This window comes from Lissotriton helveticus, chromosome 5_1, assembly GCF_964261635.1.
Source record: "Lissotriton helveticus chromosome 5_1, aLisHel1.1, whole genome shotgun sequence".
NCBI classification, from domain to species: Eukaryota; Metazoa; Chordata; class Amphibia; order Caudata; family Salamandridae; genus Lissotriton; species Lissotriton helveticus.
Window position 1 is genome coordinate 464,829,622 of NC_136065.1, and position 25,824 is coordinate 464,855,445.

The window sequence follows — 25,824 nt, forward strand, 5'->3', positions numbered from 1 at the left end:
CCAACATGATCCAGAATGGCAAAACTACTGCTTAATTTGTAAAAAAAAAAAAAAGACGTGCAGGTGCTGAAAATTTTGCCAAGGAGGCCACAGCTCACTTCTTCCTCCGGCCAGCCTCACTTCCAACACTCTCACTGCCTCAGTCTCTATCTTCTAACCTTGATCTGCTGTCTGTCTCCTACGTCTTTGCTCTAAGATCTTCTCACCTCTCTAATTGTTTTCTATCATCTTTGTCACACCTGGTGTGTTACCTTATTCCCTGCATTTCTGATTTGCCCTCTATTCATTCTACCCCTGCCCTTTTTCCTCTTCAATTTTATCCATGCTCTGCTCCCTCTCCCCTCGATCTTGGCTCTTTACGATCACTCTTCTAGCAGGGATTAGCTGCGTCTCTGTTTTATTATTTGTCTGCTTTTTTCCCTCTTTCCTCTACATCCTTTCATTCTATCTTCTCTCTTCTTAATGCTCCCTTCTTCACATCATGGCTGCTTTCTCTTTGTATCTGATTTGCTCTCCTTTTCTTCTACTTAGCTCTGTCTCATCTCTCTCCTCTCCTGTTTCTTTCTCCTCTTTACTCCTGCTCTCTCTCTCTCATCTATAACACTGCTGCTGCCTGTGACGCCTGTCATCAGCCTGTACATGTCCCTTCTATTTTGAACTCTGCGTTTTCCTGTTGTCGTTCCTAAAGATGAGGGAGAGGACATGTGTTTTACTTTCTTACCTACACCAAGTGCAAATACAAACTGTACACCAAATGAAATTTTTTTTTGCATATATTAATCAGTGCAGTATAACTGGGTTATTTGCAGAACAGGTAGCTGCTCGAGCACAGCAGGTGATGTCACGACTAGTGCTACTGTAATTAGTAGGTCCAGGGATGGCGAAACATTGGCATCCACTACTCAGCTTGCTGTGACCCTGCCTGCAACAGCACAGGCATTGTCCCCAGCCGTAATGCTGCCAATGCCGGTAAGTATGGCTGTGGTGCCTACCGGACATACGCACGCTCAATTACCATGCTGGGGTGCAGCGCACAGATTCTACAGGTGACGCCATGGCACACAAAAGTTGTGTTGGGCCACAGCCGCATAGAGCATGTTGAGGATAGCAGCAATGCAGGACTGCAGGATATGCTACTCTGGCTACACAGCAAGTGGAAAGTCCACACTTACTTTTGTTTATTCTTCCTCAAGAGCCCTCACTCCCAAGTTCCAAATGCGCTCCCGCAGCTTCCTTGCCTCAACTCCATCTTGAATCAACATGTTGTGGGGAGCGCTTAAATCACGCTCCACTCCCAGCTGCACTGCTATGTGGGATACTAGACCCATTCACGTCCATTTACCGTTTAAAGGTAATGTTATTGAAAAACTGCTTGTCTCCATTTTGACCAAAGTTTTTTTCTCTTTTCCTTTCTTTTTAGTTCCGTTCATCTCATCCAAGTCCACATATTACACAAGTTGCATTTTTATCAAGCTTCTCATTCTCACGTGTGCCCATCCGAGCCTCTTCCGGAAAACGATAACAAAAAAGCAAATAGTAGTTCCGAGGAGCAATTCTTTATTCAGACCCAATGCATTTCGGGCATATTATTAGCCCTTCGTCAGGGGAAACTGTGAATCAATAGTTACAGAAAATTCATTAACATTCCATAAACCTCTGATTTGTTCATATTTAATATATTCCTAGATAACGATGGCTTATCATATACATTAAATCAAAAAATCTAAAATATTAAAGTGAACCCTCCGTATTAAGCTCGCTCTTTCTAAACGGAACCATAACACTTCATAACCCGTGATCCCCACAACCCATTTAATATCCTCTTTCTTTCTACCTCTCTTAACTGACCCTCCCGCTCGTTTGATGAATAGTCTGGCGCTTTCTCTAGGTTCGCCTCTGTTCGAGTATGCTCTCTAATGCAATCAAGATCCTTCTCCTATCCCATCCTTCCCCCCCATGCCGCTTTCAGTAAAATCTCCGTTTTAAACACTTACTCCCCTCCCATTGCCTTCTCACATTCCTGTTGCTATCTTTACTCTACCCGAGGCAACTTGCCAGTATATCTCCAAACCCCTCCATTCTCCGTACCTGCTCATTCTGCCGTAACTCTCACTGCGCTGCGCAGCGTATGTTCTTTTTATTTTGAATTTGAACAATTAATATTAAGACCACCACCTGCAGGGTCAGAAATTGTAGTCCCTGCCCTGTGAAAGAAGTTCAGGTGCTGAGCACCTGAAAGCTCCTGCTCAAATGCTGTGGTAAGAGGGGGAGTGGTAGAGGAAGAGGGCTGACGACCTCGTGGGCGACCTCTGTTCCTGCCCCTATATGACTTATATAGGGTGTTCTGCTGCTGAGGCTGTCTGTATGTCCGAAAGGACGACCTTCCAAAGCCCCTGAACTTCCTATAAGAAGAACCCCTAGGCTGTGTCTGTAGACCCAGAGACTTGGCTGTAGCCTTGCTTTCTTTAAATCTTTCCAACGCTGCATCTGCCTTTTCCCCAAAAAGTCCAGAACCATCAAATGGGAGGTCCAAAAGAGTTGCCTGGACATCCTGAGAGAATTCCGAAGACTTAAGCCAGGAACTCCTCCTAGATGCAACCGAAGACCCCATTATCCTGGGTACAGAGTCCGCTGTATCAAGGCCACTCTGGATCACCTGTCTTGCAGCCGCCTGCGTGTCAGACAAGACCTCACCAAAGTTCTTTCTGTCCTCATCCGATAACTTTGGGGCCAGCTGTTTAGCAGAATCCATTAAGGCATTGATGTACCTGCTCAAAAGGCAAGTAGCATTGGTGGACTTAAGAGCCATAGTAGCTGATGAAAACACCTTTTTAGCAGCCTGATCCAGTCTCTTAGACTGTCACCCGGAGTCTGTGGAAAATCTCCAGCCGATTTCTTTGAGCAGACGGCTTAAATAACTAAGCTCTCAGGAGTAGGATGTGAGGGTAAAAACTCCGGATCTCCTGGAGCCGACCTATATCTTATGGCAACTGATCTTGAGAATGCGGGAGCCGAAAAGGGTTTTTGCCAAACCTCCATAATTGGCTCAGTGATAGTCATTAAATGGAAGTAAAGGTTCAATTATTTCAGAAGAAGAATGAAGTACCTCTGTCAGAATGTTGGATTTAAATTCCGTTGTCGGGAGTTGTAAACTCAAAAGAACAGCAGCCTTACGAATCACAGTGTGGTAAGGAACCACATCTTTAGAGGGAACCTCTGAAGGAGGAGAGAGTTGCCATTCAGGTAATAATTCCAAACCACTTGCCAGTCTTAAATCTTCAAAAAAGTCCTGACTCCTGAAGTTCACCTTTCTCTATCTCATCCTCCCTATATTGTTGCTCCTCCAGCAATCTTTGTGCATCCCGTCTGGCCCTTTTCTTCGGGGCCAATGGAGTCGTACACGGATCCAACGGATTCGGAAGCGGCGTCGAACCCGAATCCAGGGGCACATTCGAAGTAGACCGAGATGGTGGAATCGACGTTGGCGTCGACGGCGCTGGTTTTGACTGCCTTGGTGCCGGGAAATGCCAGGGTGGAGCCGCAGGAAGAAAAGGTATAAAGGGAGCTGGTGCATATGCTTTAGGAACTCCCACATTGAATGCCATGGGACTCGAAGGTGCACCATAGGGGTACATTGCCTTCGCAAAGACACCATACATGGCATTAAGATAATGCGATGGGTCTTGCCCTGGACCAGCAAAAGGAGGGTACTCACCTGGAATATGCTCAGGTATAGGCATCAACGGACTCGGGTCTGCCGGCGCCGACGGGGGATCCACTGATACCTCTTCTCCCGGAGCCGGAGAATGCTCCGGAGATGGAATCTGCGACGGAGACTGCGCCGGTGAAGCCACAGGAGACGTTGCTTTCTCTGGAGAAGGAGATATATAGTACTCACGATGTTGATGGGCTTTCGAGGACGACGACAGCTTCTTCCTTTTCCGAACGGCGTTGAGAGCCGTACCTCTTCTTTTTATGCTTCTTGGATTTTGAAGCATGACACGACGTCGACTTCGAGTCCGACCTCGACCTCTATCTCATCCGGCCTCTCATTTCCTTACGCTGCTTCGCCATAAACAGCTTGGCTTCCCTTTCTTTTAGAGCCTTCGGGTTCATTTTCCGGCAGGAAACACAATCCTCAACGTCATGGTCCGATGATAAACACCATACGCAATCGTCGTGTGGATCAGTTATGCACATGTATCCACCGCACTCCCTGCAGGGCTTGAACTCTGATTTTCTAGATGACATCGTCGAATAGAGAAAACAGGAGAGAACAGGATACAATCTAGAAAACACAAAGTAGCAAACTACGGAGAGTCCCAAAAAACCGTTAGCGTCGACTGCGCAGAAAAAAGGGAACCGACGTCATCACGCTGACAAGGCTCTCTTATGGATGCGCTGACGTCAGCGAGGTCGCGAGCGAAGCCGTGCCTCTGACGTCGTCCGCGTCGGCGTGGAGAGCTACAAAAGTTTCAAATGCTGCTGGTGCAGGGGATATTCACAAGGTGAGGAATCCACTGGCAGATGTATCCATCAGAATATGTGATACTCCGTCTAAATTCTTGAAGACATGGGCTTCAGCCCGCTACTACATGAAGATGGGCCAGTGATATAGGTGGGACCCTACGAGTAGTCGTCCTGCCCTCAACATTTGTGATTGGATGGAATGTTCACGTATTCCTAGATTGTCACATCCGCTAAGGAAATGTAGCAGACATCTGATCCCTTCTCTGAGCATTCCATGTTGGCCAGCAACACACAGACTCTACCTTAACTACACAGGCCCAGGGGTACACCTACGCATTTCTTATACCTTCCACCTAATCACTAATGTGGACATTGACCCATTGTAACAATGACAATAAGCTTCTGAACTGTTTTTTGTCAAACCCAGATGTTTATTGTGCGTTGATGGTACTGTGCAAAATATAAACCTGTGGAAACCAAATAAGGTTTGGCGAAAAAAAAGTAATATGCTAGTTCCCAAAAATTATCAGGTTAACCTATTTTCAACACAGTACCCGGATGATATGATCCTAACGGATCATATCAAGGTGCGGATGCAGAAAGCCCTGGATACATTAAACTCATACAACATTAAGGACAAACTGGTGGCGAACTGTTCAAAGGCAAAGGTGGTCATATTCTGGCAATATACTAACAAAAATAAGTATCAATGGAAATGAGGGAACTTGACAATACAGAGTACCCTTAAGTACAACTATTTGGGCGTATGGTTTGCAGATAATGGAAGCCAAAATCGCATTCAGTCTGAAAAAATAAATCTGGAAAACATGGCTGCCTGCCATCATCAAGCACTATCACAGAACACTTACTCGGGCTACAAACACAATGAAAGAGGTACTAAAGGGTCAGTTTACAGCCGGAAAGAATCCTTGGTTAGACTACTTGACTGAAGCGTGCACAAAACAACCTGGCTAGGGAAAATGGAAATACACCCCAGTTCAGCGTGCCACACTAAAGACAACTCTGAAAAAACAAATAATGCTTTTATTAATGCTAAAGAAGATGAATGTAAACATTAAGCACATATTAAAACAGTACAGGAAAAATCCATTTCAGCCACACATTAATAGTGCCCTAGGAAAGACAACACTCAAGCATATCCTCTATGAAAGACTCATGGTGCTCCCAATTAAATAACTAAATTGAAGATGGAAGTCTCTTGCCAGTACTGGTGCAGACTATGTCACACAAGAGAGGAAACTCCAGAGTATAACACAAATAATAAGGCCTAATAACTCCAGGGAAGAAAAACTGAACATCAAAGCTGCCCGGTCCCTGCACTAATACGCCGTTCGTTTCTTATTAAAGTACAATGCACTTTTCTGATGAGGCGCCAATCCTGTAAAGAGACTTTTCATGATCACTTCCAGGGCTAAAACGTTTAGCAGGCAGCCGTTCTGAGGGACTGCCCACGACTATCTACATTTTAAGGGATGCCCACAAGAAGACCCGGAGCATTATAAACGAACGAAAAAGAGCAGCTGATTCAAGATATGTTTTTAAGTTATCTCTGTCATCCTGTCTAAACCTAGACTAAACATACTGGTAACATTTTATTAATACACTATCCAAATATTTTAACATTAACAGTGTGCATATGAATGTGATTTTAATTGTGTGCTTCTGGAATGTACCTTTTTTGTTAATTTTAATTAATTGAACCAAATAAATTATTTACTTACAGATTCTGGCCTAGTCAGTGCTAGAAATCCTACCAATTACAGTTTTCGGACCACAGAAATTACTCAAACAGTTAATTTATCCATCGATGATAAACCGCTACAGCAAAAAATAGCTGAAAGATGCTTGATCAGAAAAAACAGTCCGTTTTGAGGCATGTTTTAAGATACAGTATCATTCCTTTTTAAACAAACGTCAGATATATTCACTTGAACACTAAAACAAGTAAAATTGTTGTTAATTTCTCATCTTGCAGTTTGTTACCTTCTCTTAAGGACCCTAAATTACAGAACAACAAGAGGCGCTGGCTCCTTGAAAAACTCGTTATGCCTTGAGTTTCTAGTGGTTTTGGTAAAATAGGCTTTAGATTATTCATCTAGCTGAATTATGCCTAGAGTTAGCATAAACTGCATCACTCGTTTGCACTAGCGCATCCTTCATTTAATTTTTTTTTAAAAATTGATTGGGATTTCTGCCCATTTATCTCTTGTCGTCTCCGTCTGGTCTGTTCCTTAGACATGTAGACTAATAGTTTAAGTTCAAAGTTATACATATGCACTTGACTTATCAATACTTAGATGCCAGGTTTACTTGAAGCTACCAAACACGTATTAAAGGTGCATTAATGAGGTTCACATTATATTCCTCTTTATCACTTCCTTTAGTGCAACACTTAACCTTTTCTGGTGGTGTCCCTCAATTCAACAACTGCTTATTTCAATAAAGCCAGTTCATTCATACACACCTCCTACAAACACAATTCTTTTTAGTTACCCCAGGCTCCTCAGGTGAGATAGTATAAAAAACGTTCACCAGTTTGAGGCTATTCTGGTGAACAGTTTTAGCAAACCCACTGGATATTAGAGACAGAGACAATGGCAGTTTCTAAGTGACACTGAAATGATACTGGCCCACTAAGCTTAACCAGCATGATCATTGGACTTCAATGTAATAAATCTAAATCAAGTTCAAGGCAAGGGTCTCAAATATCAGATGACCTGTCACAGCAGTAGCAGGACCAGGTTCCTACATGAAAAGATGTAATATCATTTTCATATTTGGCACTAAATGCTAAAAAAAAAAAAACAAAAAAAAAAAACAATTGCCCATTGTTTGAAAGAAGCCTGCACCCAAGATGTTGCTTCCTGCCCTCTGAAATATGTATCCGTTGTACATCTTTCAGAGCAATTTGATTAACTACTACATCTACGTAATAATGATTTGATGTTTACACAATGGCAGCTTCTACCTATTAGGCTGATTGTGAAATTTGTTCAAACTTTTTGCTCTATGTAAATTTTGCAGTTAATAAAAGGTGTCCTGAATGACTGAACAATGAGTGGTGTACTACAAGGTTTATTTTACCTAAAAGTTATTTACGGTTGCTAAGGCATGCAGAAAGCACTGTTTATGTTATTAATTGTTTGATGAGCGTATGCATCCTTCCTTCTGTAAAGGCTTGTGAAGGAGTGATCTGAATAAAAATCGGCAATTAGCAAAAATAACTCTGGGTAAAATATAAATCGCAGACCTGACTATCTAAAAGCCATCAGACTAATTTATTACAAATGAGAAATGCAGGTAGGTAAATTAAGGAACCTATGAGACAACTAAACAATCCTTAATCCAGTCACTTGATAGGTAACAAATCCAGAAAAGGGCGCAGGCAGGAATTAGGATTCTTTATCACACACAAAATGAAGGTAACAAGAGTGGCAAAGAGAGATAATGGTTGTTATTGGTGACTGATTAAGTGCTCCTTGGAGAGGCCTTGGTTCCTGTATAAAGTGTAGGAATTAAGTGGCAAGCACAATTAGTGGTTGTATATTTTCCATATTCTCAGAGCCTGTAATTTTAGCATCTTCGAAGGCCTTCAGATGACAAGTTTTGGGGCTTGATCTTGGCTACTGTCAGCCTCTAGCTCACTCCAATACATGCACTGCTGAGCAGAGCCCTTCAATGGCGAGGGAATAATCTGCTGGTGCATCCAAGGATAGCAAAAGATTGAGCACATATTTATTCATGCAAAGGTAGAAATGTGAGCTATGGGGAGCCTCTAGGGTGGAGTAGAGATTTCAGAACTTCCACCTCATTGCACCTGTGCGAACCAGATGAGGCTGGGCCACCCCCTAACAACGTCTCCCTTTTGGGGTAAGGCACTAGTCTAACCCCTCACATGTTGCTATAAGACGCACTGGAGTCAGTTTCTAGTGTATTGTCTTTTATTAATACCTTGCCTCGCATCTTAGTATAAGCAATATGCTGGGAGAGAACTGCTCTACGTTCAGAAATGGTCACAAGGAAACAACCTGGGGGAGGTTTACACGCTGAGCCCCTTGACAGAGTATACTGCCATCGATCGAATGCTGGAATGAGCTATAGGGATAGTAAAAGCAGAAATTGAACTTTTAGGAAGACAGTCAGTAAATCTTTGCTCTGTGTGCCAGTTCGACTGCCAGATCAAGTAGTAGATTATGAACCCATACAACTTACAAACCCTAGTCCCAACGTTTATTATGTAGTGTAGTTCCTATTATCCCAATAGGCTCTGCGCATTGGAATAATATCTTCAATAGTATAGACCTAGGGCAGAGGTTAACTAGGTCTTCTACCGACGATATTAGACTTAAAGTTTTGTGTTTGCCAGCTAGCTCAGAGTTCACTAGAAACTTTCTCGAATAGGCAAGGAGGATTTTAACCTCCCTGGATAGACAAGAAGGGATTTAGTTTCTGACAACCATAGAACATGACAACTTTGCTCTCCCCTAATCAAGAGTGTATCTCTAGAGTCGTGTGAAAACAAAAGACAACTTATTTTACTCAGTCAGTTCAGTGCATTCTTAGTTTCACCAGATTGTAGAGAAAAGGAAGAGACGGGCGTGTTCAATAAAAGATGTTATTTATTGATCAGTCTCCTTTCTCATACAAGAGAAATGAATCGCTATTATTGCAATACTTGTAGTTAAGTGCATACAGTAAAGACAGAATTATAAAATAATACTGTAAAAGCATTGATATGGTTTCTGAGCCATATGATACTTTAAAATGGATAAAATAGATACATACATATATACATTTGACTAATCATACTCAACTGGTGCTTCTAACCACGCCTACCCCAGTGTACCTGACCTAAGCCTAATACGTGGGCGGGAGTAGATAAGTAGCAGTTTAAGTTAAGTTTGTTTGCCAAGGGACTGATTCGAGAATTCTCTGCAAGGGGTTATTCAGTTCTGTACCTGAGATCTAGAATGATGGAGGGCTGGTATCTCTTATCCCAGGTCTTGATATTCCAGCTGCCTGCGAGGGCTGCTTGGAAGCACCGGAGCTGGATTTCTCAGCAGGAGAAAGGCAGCGTCTCGTTCTCAGCGCGTCAGGAAGGCGGGGCAGCGCCTGTGGGCTTCGCTCTCTGCTGGGCTCCTCAGCACGTCTCGCTGCTCCGATCTCGTCACCACCGCATGTGTTTGCTTAAGGCAATGTCGGTAATATTTATACCTGAAAGGTGCCGAGATTGACGTAAGGATGGACATATATACGTCAATAAGGATGTCATATGAACGGGCTCGTTCGCACATTCTTTTGCTGAAGTTCTCGGTGAAATCAAAACAATGGTTATGGGAATTTCCCAGGTCGCTGTAGGTTTGATTTGTTTTGAGAACTCCGTATGCCTTATCAGGGGCTGGAGGAATATCGCTTGTCTAATTAGATGGCATGCGTTATGACCTAATCAGATAACGCGCTTCTGTGCCGTGGTGTGGCTTAATCAGATAACGGTTTTTGCACCGTTAGACGGCTGCTAGTTAATTATTAACCAAACCAGGGTCAGGAATAGGGGAATCGATACAGTACCTATAGGAATACATCACAATTATACTGCGCAAGACACGTTCCCCTTGCCTCCCTTGAACACCCCATGACCGAACTAAACTGTGCATCTTCCACTAGAGAGACACCACAAAACATATGTCCCAGTACATGCCCAAAATTGCTTAGGAAAGCCAAAGGGTCAACACGAAAGAAGCCCAGAAACGGAAGCCAGAGAATACTAAAATTGGTCCCTAAAAGACACTTGGTTGAAACCCTGGGGCAACGTCCAAACGTATCTGTAGTGCGGGACAGGGAATCTTTGCCAATAGATCAGGCCATCATGGACTCTTTCCTTGACAAATGTCTGGAGCACATTTACTAAAACAGGAACTTTCCATTTAATTTGCACGCCTCAATGCCACAGACACACATCTAATGGCCTTAAAAACACACAGACAAGTAATTTAGGGGCTTGATTGAAGACTGGAACGGATAACCTCAGGGTTGTGACGAGTTAGATACAGCACCCAGAAGTGCCCAGTATCGCCACGCCCCCAAATGTTTGGGACCGGTGACAAAACTCACTCAATATGCACCCCCTGTACCCTAAGTATCCAATACACCCTTAGCTCAAACAAACCCATTATGTGGAGTAATCCCAGATAATACTGAACCACAAAAAATGGATCCTGGGAAGGCCCAATTCCCCACCAGTAAACCACTCTCTGATGTCAGGCATAAGGCATCATGCTACCCACAATTACTGCCTGTGTGCACCCCATACAATATTATCTTGACAAATGTGCCTGAACCACCAGCAGTCGCCAAAGAAGACTACATGACATTAAAAAATATGTCATAAGATTGATTGAAAATGAATTTGGGTTGGGTGAGATCTGACTCAGGAGCTTTTGCATTTGAGAAGGGTGGCTTGGCTTGGTATACACAAAAAGGATATAGCAGGGGATTTCATACTTATTAATTTTAGGAGTCCTGGACTTGAGGAATTGCTGTTACACGGTCTTGCTCAGATGATACCCATAACGAGTCAAGTTGAAGGCTTTCCCGTTAGGGTTTTTCCACAGACCAAGTATTCCCTCTAGATAGTTACCTCCAATGTCCTGACCCTTCGAAGAGCCAATCCATCGACCACTAGATAGTGGACATGTTGCTTCCCCTTTATTCCACCTTGATGAACTGGATTGATAGGAGGAGTTTATAGAGTGTGGCACCAGTGGCCAGGCTTGATGCAACAGGACACCGAATGAGATCCAAGGGATATTCCATCAGTGATATATAATATCACTGATTATATGGTATCCAAATATGCAAATCCTGGAATGTCGGAGGTAAAATGAAAAATGGGAAATCCAGACTGGCTGAACATCGACACAGCCCATATTATCTGTATGTATGCAGGAAATCTGGCTTCATGTAAATGGTTATGCATCCATTCTTACCCAAGCTTCTCCATCTGACAGCAATGGTGGGCTGGCAACGCTTATTTCAACTTTAGCTCCCATCGTCATTAGAAATCATTTTAACAGTTCCCCTTATTATGAGCTGATGTATCTGATGCTAGAACACAAATGAGGTCATTTTGATCAATTTTTTAATATAATGTTTTTAATGGCACACAGAATATGGTCATTGTAGAACAGGGTAAGGAAATTAAGTTTTTGTGACTAAAAAAGGAATTGATTACATGTATGTTTGGGCTGGGGATTTTAATTTAAGTAAATGCCAATGTCCCAACAGTCTAGCATGTGGATACTTCGACTATTACGGGATAGAACAATCTTATTTCTCTCATGACCCATACGGGTAGTCCATAAATGAAACCCTGTATAGATTAAATATGGAGTAGTTAGAGCAAGAGGTAGAGCCAAACGGAGTTTGTCTACCCACATTCCATGGAAACGGACATTGTTTCACTATTGATCACAAATATTTTGGTTACTGAACAAAATCTGGTCAGGTCCATTAAGATAGAACGCTCAGTACTTAGCGATCATTTGGTGCTTAAGCTCAAACTTATTATTAGCCGTAAGACGAAGGGCCCAAATCAAGCAATACCTATTTAATAGCGGGAAAATGGGGCCAGCCTAAAATGGGTAGGTATGAACGGAAATAGGCTATTAGAGTCTGTAGTTAAGAAGAACCCCAAAGCCCTTGACATCTGTACTGAGTGGGAGTGAATCATGAAAGGCTTCTAACAGCATTCCATAATATTGCAAATGCAGTTGCCGATAAATTGAGAGCCCCAATAAAGGGCCAAAGCAAAAATAGTAAGGCCCACGGCTGGTTTAATAAACACTGTACTAAAGCCAGCATGAAATCAAGGAACGTGCCTCAGAAACACCAAATAAATAGGGGGCATATTCAAGATCTAAGAAAGAACTATAAATTAGCCATAACAACTAGGAAAAATAAACTTACCTTAGGAGAGCTTATTATGAGCAGCAGATACTGGTGGCTATATCTTGGTTTGGAAGACTGTCAATTTCCCTTTTCTTATCGACAATTCCATGCCAACCTTTGGCATAGAACCAGTTGCCCCTGAAGCATGGTTGAACCACTTTGGAAGGATTTTTAATCCAAATAATGTAGATGTTTGTCTACTTCAGGCCCCAGCCAAGTTGGTAATCTTCGAACCCCCTAAGCCAATTATCATCGAAGAGGTCACCATAGCACTAAAAAACAGAGCCCTTGGAAAAGCGCTAGGGCCAGATGGAGTGCCAGTCAATACTTTTAAAGCTGTAAATTCATTACGGGTATGGTCACCCATACTAACTCAAGTATGCAACACGACAGCACATGCCCACTTCACTAAAACATGGAGTGATAGCACCATCGTACCCATTTTTAAACCACCATTTTAAATGCAATAGGTCTCGCATTTGCGAACATTTAATCAATTGGCATTGTAAATGACAATGCCTTTTATTTATGTGTTTTTAAAAGCAACTCATATATAAAAGGCATTGTTATTTCAAATGCCAATAACTATTTGTCACAAAAGCGAGACCACTCTAATGGTGGCCGCGTCCCTTTCTTTAGAAGCTGCTCGCCTTATTCAGGGTACAGTGAGCAGCGTCTAAAGAGAGGGGCGCAGCCAACAGTAAAGTGAAAGCACGTGAGAAGCGCTTTACCCAAAGCAAAAAATATAAAACATGTATAAAATTTCTGTAGCGCGGCCCCTGAAGTGAAAGCGGCCCGCACTGTTAATTAAATAAATAAGCGAAGCACTAAAGTGAAAAGGGCCTGCGCTGTAAATGAAATAATTATATAAGTGCTGCCGCTATAGTTGAAGCGGGCTGCGCTGTAATTTAAATAATTACATTACCAATAATATAAAAGCGTGCTGCAATGTTGTGGGTGGAATAGGGGAGATTGATTAAAGAAAATAGTGCTCACCAACTAAATAAAGCAGGGTTACAAATGCAGACAAGGCGGTATCAGGGAGGGACTACTAAGCATATTCACAAATGAAAAGCAACGATTTAGCAAGGACAGTAAAAGGAGCAATTGAAAAGATGGGTGGGAAATGGGCAGAGCTATGCCATACCTCAATACAGCATACCTCGCAGATATCAGGCTAGACCTTAAAAAGGGGGCAGGGGAGACCCAAGGTGCTATCGGCTGATATATCCCTATTAAGACTCCTCTGTGAAAATAATGGTTAGGGTGTTCCTGGCCAGATTAAAAGTGTGGGCCAAAGAAAAGCCTATATTAACTGGATACCCATATGGGTTCAGGAAAGAAAATGGCAAGGTGGAGCAAGGTATTCATTTACATTTGATAATTAGTAAATACACACTAACACGCAAGGGCTCATCCACCTTTGCTCTGCCGACTTTAGTAGCTCATTCGATTTAGTGAACCACGTAAAATTGTGGCAGATTTTAGCTGAACTGGGTGCCCCAGTCGACATCATATGCCATCTTTCACAGCTGTATGCCTCAATGACAGCCTGCATATGCTTTGGGAAAAATGGGTAATTTACAATTCAGTTCAGGGTGATAAAAGGCAGTAGGCAGGAATGCTTCTTGGCCCCTTTCTCATTTATATTATATATATCAATGGAGTTGACGCTATGCTCCAAATCTTAAACGCAGATGCACTTCAAATAGGTTCACATGCCACCCTGATTTTATTATACGCAGACGATGCAGTTCTGTTATCTAGGTCAGCAAATGGCCTCCAGCTTTTAATTGATAACTTGGTATTTTTTATGGAGGGAAGAAGTCTAAAACTTAACCAAAACGTACACCATGGTCTGTGGTAAGGGGAGGAAGAAGAAAAAGAATTTGCAACAGGCCAAAAGCCAGAACAGGTAAAGACGAACAATTGTTACTTACCTGTAAACAGGTGGTTCTCCAGTATTGGTGTCTTTCATAGATTCACATGCTTGAATATTCCCCGTCGTCGGAGTGGGAGTCCCACGGTAATAATAGCAATAACATACTAATAATATGTATATGTAAAACATAACATGAAATACACATTAGAAAAAAAAGGCAGTAAATGCCTAGACATAATTCCACATAGGAATACATGAAGAGAAAAAAACACTTAATCTATTCCTGTCATTATGTTGGTGCAAACTGTAGCCAATCAGGTGCCAGCAGCCCTCCAGAACCTTCTCCTCAGAGCTCAGTACCTCAGATTTTCGTAGCACAAGAGTGACCATATAGGCTATGAGGACAAGAGAGTATCTGAGGGGAGGTGGGCGGGTCGCATGTGAATCTATGAAAGACACCAATACTGGAGAACCACCTGTTTACTGGTAAGTAACAATTGTTCTTCTCCAGTATTAGGGTTTCTTTCATAGATTCACATGCTTGAATATAGAATAGAAAGCAGTAATAGCCGAAAAGGGCTACCATAGTCATGATAAACATGAACAGACCAAAATATATATAGTCATGCAAGTCATAACAGTAAAATGGTAAAGCATAATGGAGGAGGGAAGACAGAGGCTCGCCATATTGGAAAAGATTGCGAAGCACAGCCTGTCCCACTGCAGTATCTGCTTAGTTGATGGCACTCAGGCAGTAGTGTTTCGTAAACGGGTGCCTGCTGGACCACGTGGCTGCTCTGCAGATCTGATGCAGCGGCACACCGGCGAACAGGGCAGTTGAAGACGACATCGCCCTGGTGGAATGGGCCCTCACTTAAGACTGTAGAGGTTTGCCTGCCTTTTGATGGCAGAAAGCAATGGCCGAGGAAACCCAACGAGCAATAGTAGGTTTGGTAACTGGACGCCCTTTGTGGAAGCGTCCATAAGCTATGAACAGTTGATCAGATTTGCGAAAAGGGGTCGTTCTGCTGATGTAGAACTTTAAGCACCTTTTAATGTCCAAGGAGTGTAATCGTTGCTCCGCTGGAGACTGTGGGTTGGCAAAGAAAGTCTTTAAGAAAACAGGTTTGTTGATGTGGAAATCCGAAGGCACCTTAGGCAAGAAGGTGGGATTAGTGCGAAGCACTACACAGTTCGGCTGAAATTGAAGAAAAGGAGGTTTTATAGTGAAGGCATGAATATCACTTACGCGACGTGATGAGGACAATGCAAGGAGAAGAGCAACCTTCCAAGTGAGAAACTTCATGTCTGCCTTGTGTATAGGTTCGAATGGTGCCTTCATTAGTTGTGCTAACACGATGTTAAGGCGCCAAGTAGGAGGAGGGCGCCGAATCGGTGGGAATTTGCGGAACAATCCTTTGAAAAATTGACGTATTATCCTGGAAGAACAGAGTGAGGTTGAGCCATCCTGGCGGTAGCTGGAAATTGCCGCCAGAAAAACTTTTAAAGTTGAATGAGAAAATCCGGACTGAGCCAGTTGCAAAAAGAACGGGAGGAGCTGCGCAGACGTGGAACGAATAGGATTGACACCAGCAGCTGCGCACCAATGGCAGAATCTCTTCCATTTAAGCTTGTAGGTTTTAACAGTTGACGGAGCTCTGGCCTGAGCGAGAATGTCTCTACAGTCTGGCGGGCTGGCTAGATGGGCAAATTCAAGGTGCTCAGGTTCCAGGCTGACAAATTTAGAGGAGTGGTCCGGATTTCAAATCTGACCCTTGTCCATCGTGAGGAGGTCCACCCGAGGATGAAGAAGGATGGGCTCGCACTGGGATAGAAGAAGCAGCTTTAAGAACCATGCCTGACAAGGCCATCTTGGAGCGATCAGAAGAATGTGACATGGCTGTCTCCGCAACTTCCACAATACTCGAGGCACCAGAGGGATTGGAGGAAAAGCGTAAGCAAACAGATTGCACCAATTCATCAAAAGGGCATTGCCCTGTGACCCTCGGTGGGGATTCCAGCTTGCGTAAGATGGGCATTTCCAGTTCTCTGGTGTGGCAAAGAGATCCAGCGACGGACGACCCCATCGCCGAAAAATCAACTCGAGTGTTAATTGATGTAACTCCCACTCGTGGGTCGATGACGTGGACCTGCTGAGGGAATCCGCTAGGATGTTGGAGACACCTGGAAGATGAACTGCGGTGAGAGTGACGTGGTGACTTAGAGCCCAGTCCCAGATCGACTGCGCCAGTTGAAACAAGATTGGAGATTTTGTTCCGCCCTGCTTGTTTATATAATGCTGTGCTGTCCGTCCGAATAAGGACGGACTCCCCTTGGATCAATAGATGGAATGACTTGAGCGCTAGAAAAATGGCCATCAACTCCAGCCTGTTGATGTGCCAGGCTCTCTGAGGCAGAGTCCACTTGCCCTTTATGGACAGGCCTTGAAGGTGTGCAGAGTCCACTTGCCCTTTATGGACAGGCCTTGAAGGTGTGCACCCCATCCTTCCAACGAGGCGTCCGTCGTTAGAGTAAGTTCCGGAATGATGGAAAGGAACGAAGTTCCTGCCGAAAGATTGGATGGCTGCGCCCACCATTTGAGAGCCACTCTCATGCGAGCGGTGACACCGACAATGTCGTTGAAGGAACCGGTGACCTGACGCCACTGTCCATCCAATTCTTCTTGAACGGGGCGTGTCCGTAGTCTGCAATTTGGGATCAGTGCAATGCACGATGACGCCATCCCTAGAAATGACTTTAAGAGTCGGACTGAAACGGACTGTCTTGTTTGTAGAAGAGACATTAATTGAAGAATCTTTTGTTGACGCTCCTGAGACACAAATGCTTTTGCAAGAGTTGTATCCAACGTGGCCCCTAGAAAATTCTTGCAGGGAGCTGGATGTAATTGGGACTTTGCGGTGTTGATGGAAAGTCCAAGGGAGCAAAATACCACCTGACACAGGCGTGTGTCCTGAAGCAGTTGCGTGCGAGACTGATTTTAGGAGACAGTCGTCCAGGTATGGAAAAATTTGGACACCCTGAAGACGCAGATAAGCTACCACAGGAGCCAACACCTTCGTAAAGACGCAAGGGGCTGAGCGTAGGCCGAAAGGTAGTACTCTGAAGAACAATAGTTACTTACCTGTAATCTGTGGTTCTCCAGTATTGGTGTCTTTCATAGATTCACATGCCTGAATCATTCCCCGTCGTCGGAGTAGGAGTCCCACGGTATATAAAAAAGCAGTAATAAGCCATTTGTACATAGCAAATAACAGTTACAATAAACCAGGAAGTGAAGTAGCCTCAGCTACCAATGAAAAAACTTCCACATTAGTGACCATCCAAGTCATTATGTTAGACCAAACTGCAGCCAATCAGGCCACAGCTCCCACCTAGGTATTCTCCCCAGAGACCCAGGCTGTCAGATTTTTGTAGCACTGGAGTGTACCAAAGTATATACAGCTATATCATAACAGTCTGGGTGAGACTCTGAGGGGAGGTGGGTGGGTGCATGTGAATCTATGAAAGACACCAATACTGGAGAACCACAGATTACAGGTAAGTAACTATTGTTCTTCTCCAGTATTTGGGGTGTCTTTCATAGATTCACATGCCTGAATCCGAGTAGTTAGCAGTAATACAATATCTCGCTCTTATACGCCAACACATAGTTATCATGCATAAACAGAAAGCAATGCAACATCATAAGAAAGCGTAAAGAGTGGAAAGGAGGTGGGAGAGAACACCAGAGGCTCACCTTACTGAAACAGATTTCGCAGGACTGCTCTCCCCACCGAGGCATCGGTGTCGCTAGAAGAATCCAGACAGTAATGCCTCGTGAATGTGTGCCTGCTGGACCATGTTGCTGCTCTGCAAATATGCGGGAGAGGCACACCAGCAAATAACGCAGTTGAAGAGGAGACTGCTCTTGTAGAATGGGCTCTAGGTAAGGTCTGTAAGGGTTTACCTGCTTGTTGATGGCATAACCCTATCGTGGATGAGACCCACCTGGCGATAGTCTGTTTTGAAACAGCACACCCTTGTGTTGGTCTGCCATATGCCACAAATAGCCGATCCGTCTTCCTGATGGCAGCTGTTCTTGAAAGATAAAATTTAAGGCATCTCTTAATGTCTAATGTGTGTAAAGTCCGCTCAGCTGGTGACTGCGGATTGGGAAAAAATGTCTTAAGTATCACAGGCTCATTGAGATGAAAATCCGATGGTACTTTGGGCATGTACTTCGGGTTGGTGCGTAGTATCACAGAGTCAGGTGTGAATTGCAAGAATGGTGGCTTAATGGTGAATGCTTGCATGTCACTCACTCGTCTGGCTGATGTTAGTGCCAGCAGCAATGCAACCTTCCAAGTGATGAACTTGAGATCGACCTTATGAATAGGCTCAAAGGGATGGCGAAGAAGCTGTGCTAGGACTATATTTAAATGCCAAGATGGAGGTGGCCGGCGTACAGGTGGAAACATACGAAATAAGCCTTTAAAGAATTGTTGTATTATCCTTGAGGAGTATAGAGAAGTCTTACCGTCCTGACGGTATCGTGATATGGCGGCCAAGAACACTTTAAGTGTTGAGTGCGCCAAACCTGATTTAGCGAGCTGCAAAAAGAAGGGTAATATCGCTTCTGGCTTCGCAGTCATTGGATGCAAATTCATAGTTTGGCACCAAACACAGAAACGTTTCCACTTTAGTTTGTAAGTTTTGTTTGTGGAAGGCGCCCTAGCATTGGCCAGGACTTCCTGACAGTCTTGTGGAATGTTCAAGTGTGCAAACTCGTGGTGTTGAGGAGCCAAGCCGATAATTTCAGAGATTGAGGGTCTGGATGAAACACCTTGCCTTCTTGGATTGTTAGAAGGTGTGGAATTCTGGGCAGTTGAATTGGCTCGCATTCTGATAGAAGGAGAAGCTGCGTGAACCAATATTGTCGTGGCCACCGTGGAGCAATCAGGATAATTCGACACGGTTGCTTTCTCATTTTCTTGATGACTTTGGGTATGAGTGGAATTGGCGGGAAGGCGTAGGCAAAGATCCGTTCCCAATTGAGTGAGAGAGCGTCCCCGCAAGAGTCCCTGTGGGGAATCCAGCTCGCAAAGTGAGTACATTTCTTGTTCTGATAAGTTGCAAACAGGTCCAGATCGGGGAGACCCCATCTCTGGAAGATCCGATCCAGCGCCGGCTGATGCAGTTCCCATTCGTGAGTGCTGTTCTTGGATCTGCTCAGCGAATCTGCCAATACATTGGCTACTCCCGGAACATGCACCGCTGACAAGTTGATGTCGTGATCCAGAGCCCAAGTCCAGATCTCTTGAGCCTGTTGAGACAACCGGGCTGATCTTGTGCCCCCCTGCTTGTTCAGGTAATGCATGCTCGTTGTGTTGTCTGTTCGAATCAACACTGTGGAGCCTTGTAGGATTGCCAGAAAGGATTTTAGGGCGAGGAAAATGGCTCGTAACTCCAGCAGATTGATGTGCCATTTCTTCTGTTGAGCGTCCCATTTGCCGCTGATCGTCATCCCTTGAAGGTGAGCGCCCCAACCTTCTAGGGAGGCATCCGTGGTCAAGATGAATCTTGGGACTTCTGCGAGGAAGGCACAGCCGATTTGTAGGTTGCGTGCCTGACTCCACCACAGGATTGTGTCCTTCATTCGAGGCGTCAGTGTAATGAGATCCTCGAAGGACCCCGATACCTGCACCCATTGGTGACTGAGTTCCTCTTGTAATGGTCTCATCCTCAGACGACAGTTTGGAGTAAGAGGGATGCACGAAGAGATCATCCCTAGGAAAGATTTGAATCTCCGGACAGAAACGTACTCTTTTCTGAGGAGTGTGGTTGCCATCGTTCTGATCTTTTGCTGCCTTTCGTTTGAAATGAAGACCTGGGCGAGTTTGGAATCCAGCGTTGCTCCTAAGAAGGACTTTCTTTGAGATGGAATTAGATCTGACTTCTCGAAGTTCACTGAAAACCCCAGGCTTTGAAAGAGGCAAAGGCATTTTTGGACATGGTCGTTTGCTGTGGCGTAGGAATTGGCCTTGATAAGGCAATCGTCCAGATAAGGGTATATTTGAATTCCCTGCAATCGTAGGTGCGCCGCTACGGGTGCTAGCATTTTCGTGAATACTCTCGGGGCTGAACGTAGTCCAAAGGGAAGCACCTTGAATTGGAAATCCCTGCCAGCCACTCTGAACCTTAGGAACTTCCTGTGTCTGGGGAAGATAGGGACGTGGAAGTAGGCATCCTGAAGGTCGAGTGTTGCCAAGTGGTCCCCTTCTGCCAAGAACTGTAGGATCTCCTGGAGTGTTAACATTCTGAACGTTAATTTTTTGATGAATTTGTTCAGGGCACGCAAATCGAGGATTGGGCGCCATTCCCCTGATTTTTTGCGTATCAAGAAAAAACGAGAGTAGAAACCTGTCCCTCTCTGGTGTCGAGGTACTCTCTCGATTGCCCCTTTTCGAATCATGGAATTGATTTGGATGAAGAGTTCCTTGAGATGTGCTGGGGGCGGCCCTTTTGGAGGAGAATTTGGAGGGGTTTTTACAAATTCTAAAATGTGTCCCTTGGATACCACATCCATCATGTCTAAAAGATGTAGATTTCAACCATCCCTCTCTCCGAAGGACTGCGGCTCCTGCCAATTGTCTGAAGCCTGTAGCAGCTACATCCACTGCGGCGTCAATGATCTCTGACGATGCACACTCCCCTTCTTGTAGAATTTTGATCGCCTCAGACCGGTCCGGTTCAGGCAGTTTCTTAATATAAGGCGAAATGTCAGACCACATTTGCCTATCGTATCGGCCAAGAATCGCCATAGAATTAGCAACCCTGACTGTGGTTGCTGCAATCGTGGAGACTTTTTTGCCAATGGTATCGAGTCGTCTTCCGTCTCTATCTGTAGGCGTGGAGATTTGAGATGATGGGTTTTTCGCCCTTTTTTGAGCTGCTTGTGCAATGACTGAGTCTGTCTTGGCCTGTCCAATCAGGCAAGCCGGTGAAGAAGCAGGCGCTCTGTATTTTTTATCCACTCGTGGCAAAACTGGAGGTAAAGAGTTTGGAGTGGCCATGATCTTCAGACCTTCTTTCCAAATAAACTCTATGATCGGTATCGACCAGCTCTGTCTTTGGGAGAGATTCTTGAAATCCTACAGGAAACAATCATCCTGTTTTGTCTCCATGGTAATGAGAAATCGTTTGGTAGCGTTATCCATAATTCTATGGAAATTTGCAATATCCACCGGTGGTGATTCAGCCTTCGGCTGTTCATCTGGAGCAGGGGAGTCAGCCTGATAATCTTCATACTCCGACGAATCAGAGTCATCCAATTCTCCTTCTTCATGAGCCTCCTCTTCAGAGTTGTCGTCCACCGGTTGAGTAGATGGTACCGGCATGGATGGGGCATGTACCGATTCTTCCCTGTTAGGAGGGACTGAATGCGGAGTACCTCTAGGCGGGGGGGAAGTGATGTGTGATTCGCCCGATTCCGAGGGCGGAAATCGTTGATAATAATCATCCAACATGGACATCAAATTTCTAAATAATTCCATGGGCATTTGTGTCCCCGACGGGGGTGCAGGATCCAACCCTGTGTGTTGCGTCACCTGCTCCTCTTCCTCTTGTTCCTTAACGTGTATGAGCAAGTCAGATGGACTTGTAGCCGCCGGAAACAAGTCTCCACCAGAGTCCTCGTCGGAATCCAAAAGCCTGTCTGGCATCACACGACGTGCGGTAAAAAATCTGACAGCCTGGGTCTCTGGGGAGAATACCTAGGTGGGAGCTGTGGCCTGATTGGCTGCAGTTTGGTCTAACATAATGACTTGGATGGTCACTAATGTGGAAGTTTTTTCATTGGTAGCTGAGGCTACTTCACTTCCTGGTTTATTGTAACTGTTATTTGCTATGTACAAATGGCTTATTACTGCTTTTTTATATACCGTGGGACTCCTACTCCGACGACGGGGAATGATTCAGGCATGTGAATCTATGAAAGACACCCCAAATACTGGAGAACTGGAAGTCCCTCCGTCCCACGCGGAAACTCAAGTACTTCCGATGTCGCGGAAGAATAGGGACATGGAAGTAGGCGTCCTGGAGGTCGATAGTTGCCATGAAATCTCCCATTGAGAGTAAGCGTAAGATCTCCACCAGCGTCAGCATGCGGAAGGATTGGCACTTGATACTTGTTGAGTGCTCGCAAGTCCAATATCGGCCGCCAATCCCCTGTCTTCTTGTTAAGGAAAAAACGGGAATAAAATCCCTTCCCCCTTTGAGACTTGGGCACCCCTTCGACGACACCCTTCTGTATCATAAGGCGAACTTGATGGAAGGGTTCCTTGATGTGGGCTGGTGGTGGGCCGGAAGGTGGAGTGGAAGGAGGAAGTTTGATGAACTCTAAAGCATGGCCGAAGTGATGGAGGATGATTGAGAACAGAACTGGGAGATTCGAACTCCAACTCTTTGGGGTAAAGTAAGTCATTGTCTCTTGGGAGCAGATCCTCTGTAAGAAGATTTCCCCCTACAGGTCTTAGAAGACTGCTGACGGGAAGACTGTTGTTGGTTATTGGAGTAGCGTTGGTTGCCTTGGTTGTAGGAGCGATATTGATTGCTTCCTCCTTTGAAAAGTAGAAGAGGTGCCGCGTCCACCCCGAAAGGGCTGTTTCCGAAATTGTAAGGTTCCTAAAGAGCGAGCAGTGTCAGTGTCTATTTTGATGGATTGTAAGGTCTCAACATGTGCTCCAAAAAGTGACTAGCCGTCATACGGCATATCCAGGATCTTCGCCTGCACCTCTTGGGGAAAGGATGTGGAACGCAACCAATCTTGCCTGCGTAGAACAGCCGCTCCAGCGAGCTGCCGGAAACCTGTACAGGCAATATCGACGGCACAGTCAATCTCCTCCGATGTTCTCTGTCCTTCTTGGAGAAGTTGCAAGGCTTCCGCCTTTGAAGCATCTGGAACCAAAGCCACAAAAGCAGACATGTCTGCCCACATCTGGCGGTCGTAACGCCCCAAAATAGCCAAAGCATTGGCCGCTCTCACTGTGGTGGAGGCCATTGAGGAAAACTTGCGGTCTATCGCATCCAGGCGACGACCTTCGCGATCTGGTGGAGCAGTAACAGCAGACGCAGGGTTCCGAGAACAACGCTGAGCTGCCTGCGTAACCACCAAATCCGGTTTCGGCTGTCCAATGAGGCACGCTGGAGTGCCGACAGGCGCCTTATATTTGTTTTCCAATCGGGGCATCTTTGCCGGTAGTGAATTTGGGGTCTGCATCAACTTCACCCCTTCAGCCCAGATAAAGTCAATAATGGGAACAGTATGGACTTGTTTGAATGGTTGATTTTTAAAATCATAGAGGAAGCAATCCTCTTCCCTCTGGACTCTTGGTAACTTGAAGCGTTGAGCCGCCCTATCCATCAGCTGATGGAAACTCACAATGTCCACAGGAGGAGAATCTCCTGGCGTTACCGGAGAGGGGGACGGTGTCTGAACTTGATAGTCATCCCACTCCGCCATACCCTCATCATCATCTCGAACCTCACCATCTTCGCGGTCTGGAGGAATCTCATCTTCGTCGTCGGCATACACAGTCGTGTGTATCCGAACTGACGTTTGTATTTGAGGAGCAGAAGTTGGCAGAGGCGACAGAGGAGCCGAAGCAGATACTGCAACAGGCGTCAGAACAAAAGAAAACGCAGGCACCTGTGGAGATGGCTGGAAACACTTATTATAGTCGTCCAACATATGCTGGAGATTAGAGATGAGCAACAAAGGCAAAGTCGCAGTAGGAACTTGAACAGGCGTTTCCTCCTGTTGGAAATATTGGTCCTCATCATAATTACTGTAATCCTGGCACTTGATGACCAAATCAGATGGACTACGTGCCGCTCTAAAAGACTCGTGTACATCTTCCTCCGAGTCCTGCTCCGAGTCCTTGGCAAACAAGGGCGAGGGAGACTGCGGATTACTGGTGATAGAAATCTGGTCAACAGGCACTTTGCGGCGGTGGTGAAGTGGGTCAACAGTGGCAGACCCAGTGGACGACAGTGGCAGCAAAGACAGAGAGGGAAACGTGGAAGAAGTCGTCGATGGAGCGGACGACGACGATGGAGTTGATGGAACCACACTGGAAGAATCAGTCGTCCACGGCAATGGCGCAATCGACGGAGCAGTAGTCGACTGAGTAGACTACGAAGATGACTTCTTAGTCGACGGAGCGGTCGTCGACGGAGTACTCGTCGACTAGGCCGTCGACGAAGCTGGTTTCCTAACACTCTTCGTCGACGATGACTTGGTAGTCAACGGTCGAGTTTTCTTCGTCGACGACGAAGCAATCGGAATGACAGATGGCACAGTCTTGAAACTGAGGGTTACCTTCGTCAACGAAACAGTCGTCGACGATCCTGAAGCAGACGTCATCGTCACTGTCGCCGTGCCGGAGACGGCAGATCTCGTCGTCGGGACGACCGTCGACGCTCCTGTCGACGATGAAACATGTTTTTTTCACAGAAACATGAGCGGAAGATGCAGCAGACGCCTGAGAGCCAGGTCTCGTGGGCGTGGAAGTAGTAGGTAGAGGTGAAGACACCGCAGGGGCCATAGAAAGAAACATCTTCTTCTTAATGAATGGAGAGGGCAACTCCTGCACACTACTACGTTTAGAAGCTGCTAGGGAACGACCAGAAATGAGACTTTCGGCATCAGAAAGTACATTATCCTTGTCCTTAAGTCTCTGAAGCCACAGTAGGAGATGGCCTTCCCTGTCCTAAAGGGTCTTTGTAGAAAAAGTTCTACAGAACTTACATTTACCCACATCATGGTCGGGGTAAAGACAGTAAATACACTTACTGTGTGGATCTTCTGAATATAGGCGTAGCTTTCCACAAGAAGAGCAAGGTCTAAAAAGAGACTTCTTACTTGAAGACATGCTGAAAACACAGGAAAAACCTGAAGTAGTAGAGAAAACTGAGCAGAGCTCAGGGAGACTCCCTTTCACACGACGTGCGGTAGAAAATCTGAGGTACTGAGCTCTAAGGAGAAGATTCTGGAGGGCTGCTGGTGCCTGATTGGCTACAGTTTGGACCAACATAATGACAGGAATAGACTACAAGTATTTTTTCTCTCTTCATGTATTCCTACGTGGAATTATGTCTAGGCATTTACTGCCTTTTTTTTCTAATGTGTATTTCATGTGTTATGTTTTACAAATACATATTATTAGTATGTTATTGCTATTTTACTTACCGTGGCACTCCCACTCCGACGACGGGGAATATTCAAGCATGTGAATCTATGAAAGACACCCTAATACTGGAGAACTTTAGCTATCTGGGCATTTTATTCTCACCCGACAGGTACTGGGGACCCAACCTTAAGACCGCAAATTTCGAATTTGAGCTTCTGATGCCCCGTTTAGATTTGCAAACAAATTCAGTTTGAAACCCATTAGAGAAAAGGTGAAATTTGTATAATAGCAAATGTCTTCCAGTTGTTTAATATG

General features: G+C 44.9%; 2 protein-coding genes across 6 annotated transcripts in view; both read right to left on the bottom strand.

Annotated features, from left to right (window-relative positions):
• The window catches only part of ADK (adenosine kinase), a 647,508-nt gene that overhangs the window by 181,057 nt on the left and 440,627 nt on the right, over positions 1 to 25,824 (bottom strand). The window lies entirely within an intron of this gene.
• Positions 15,488 to 24,126, bottom strand: LOC144753222 (uncharacterized). Its single transcript, XM_078640984.1, has 2 exons — positions 22,330 to 24,126; positions 15,488 to 17,440 (listed from the first exon to the last, which is right to left on the bottom strand). The coding sequence occupies exon 1, from the start codon at positions 24,066 to 24,068 to the stop codon at positions 23,073 to 23,075; it is 996 nt and encodes a 331-aa protein (XP_078497110.1). The 5' UTR covers positions 24,069 to 24,126; the 3' UTR covers positions 15,488 to 17,440; positions 22,330 to 23,072.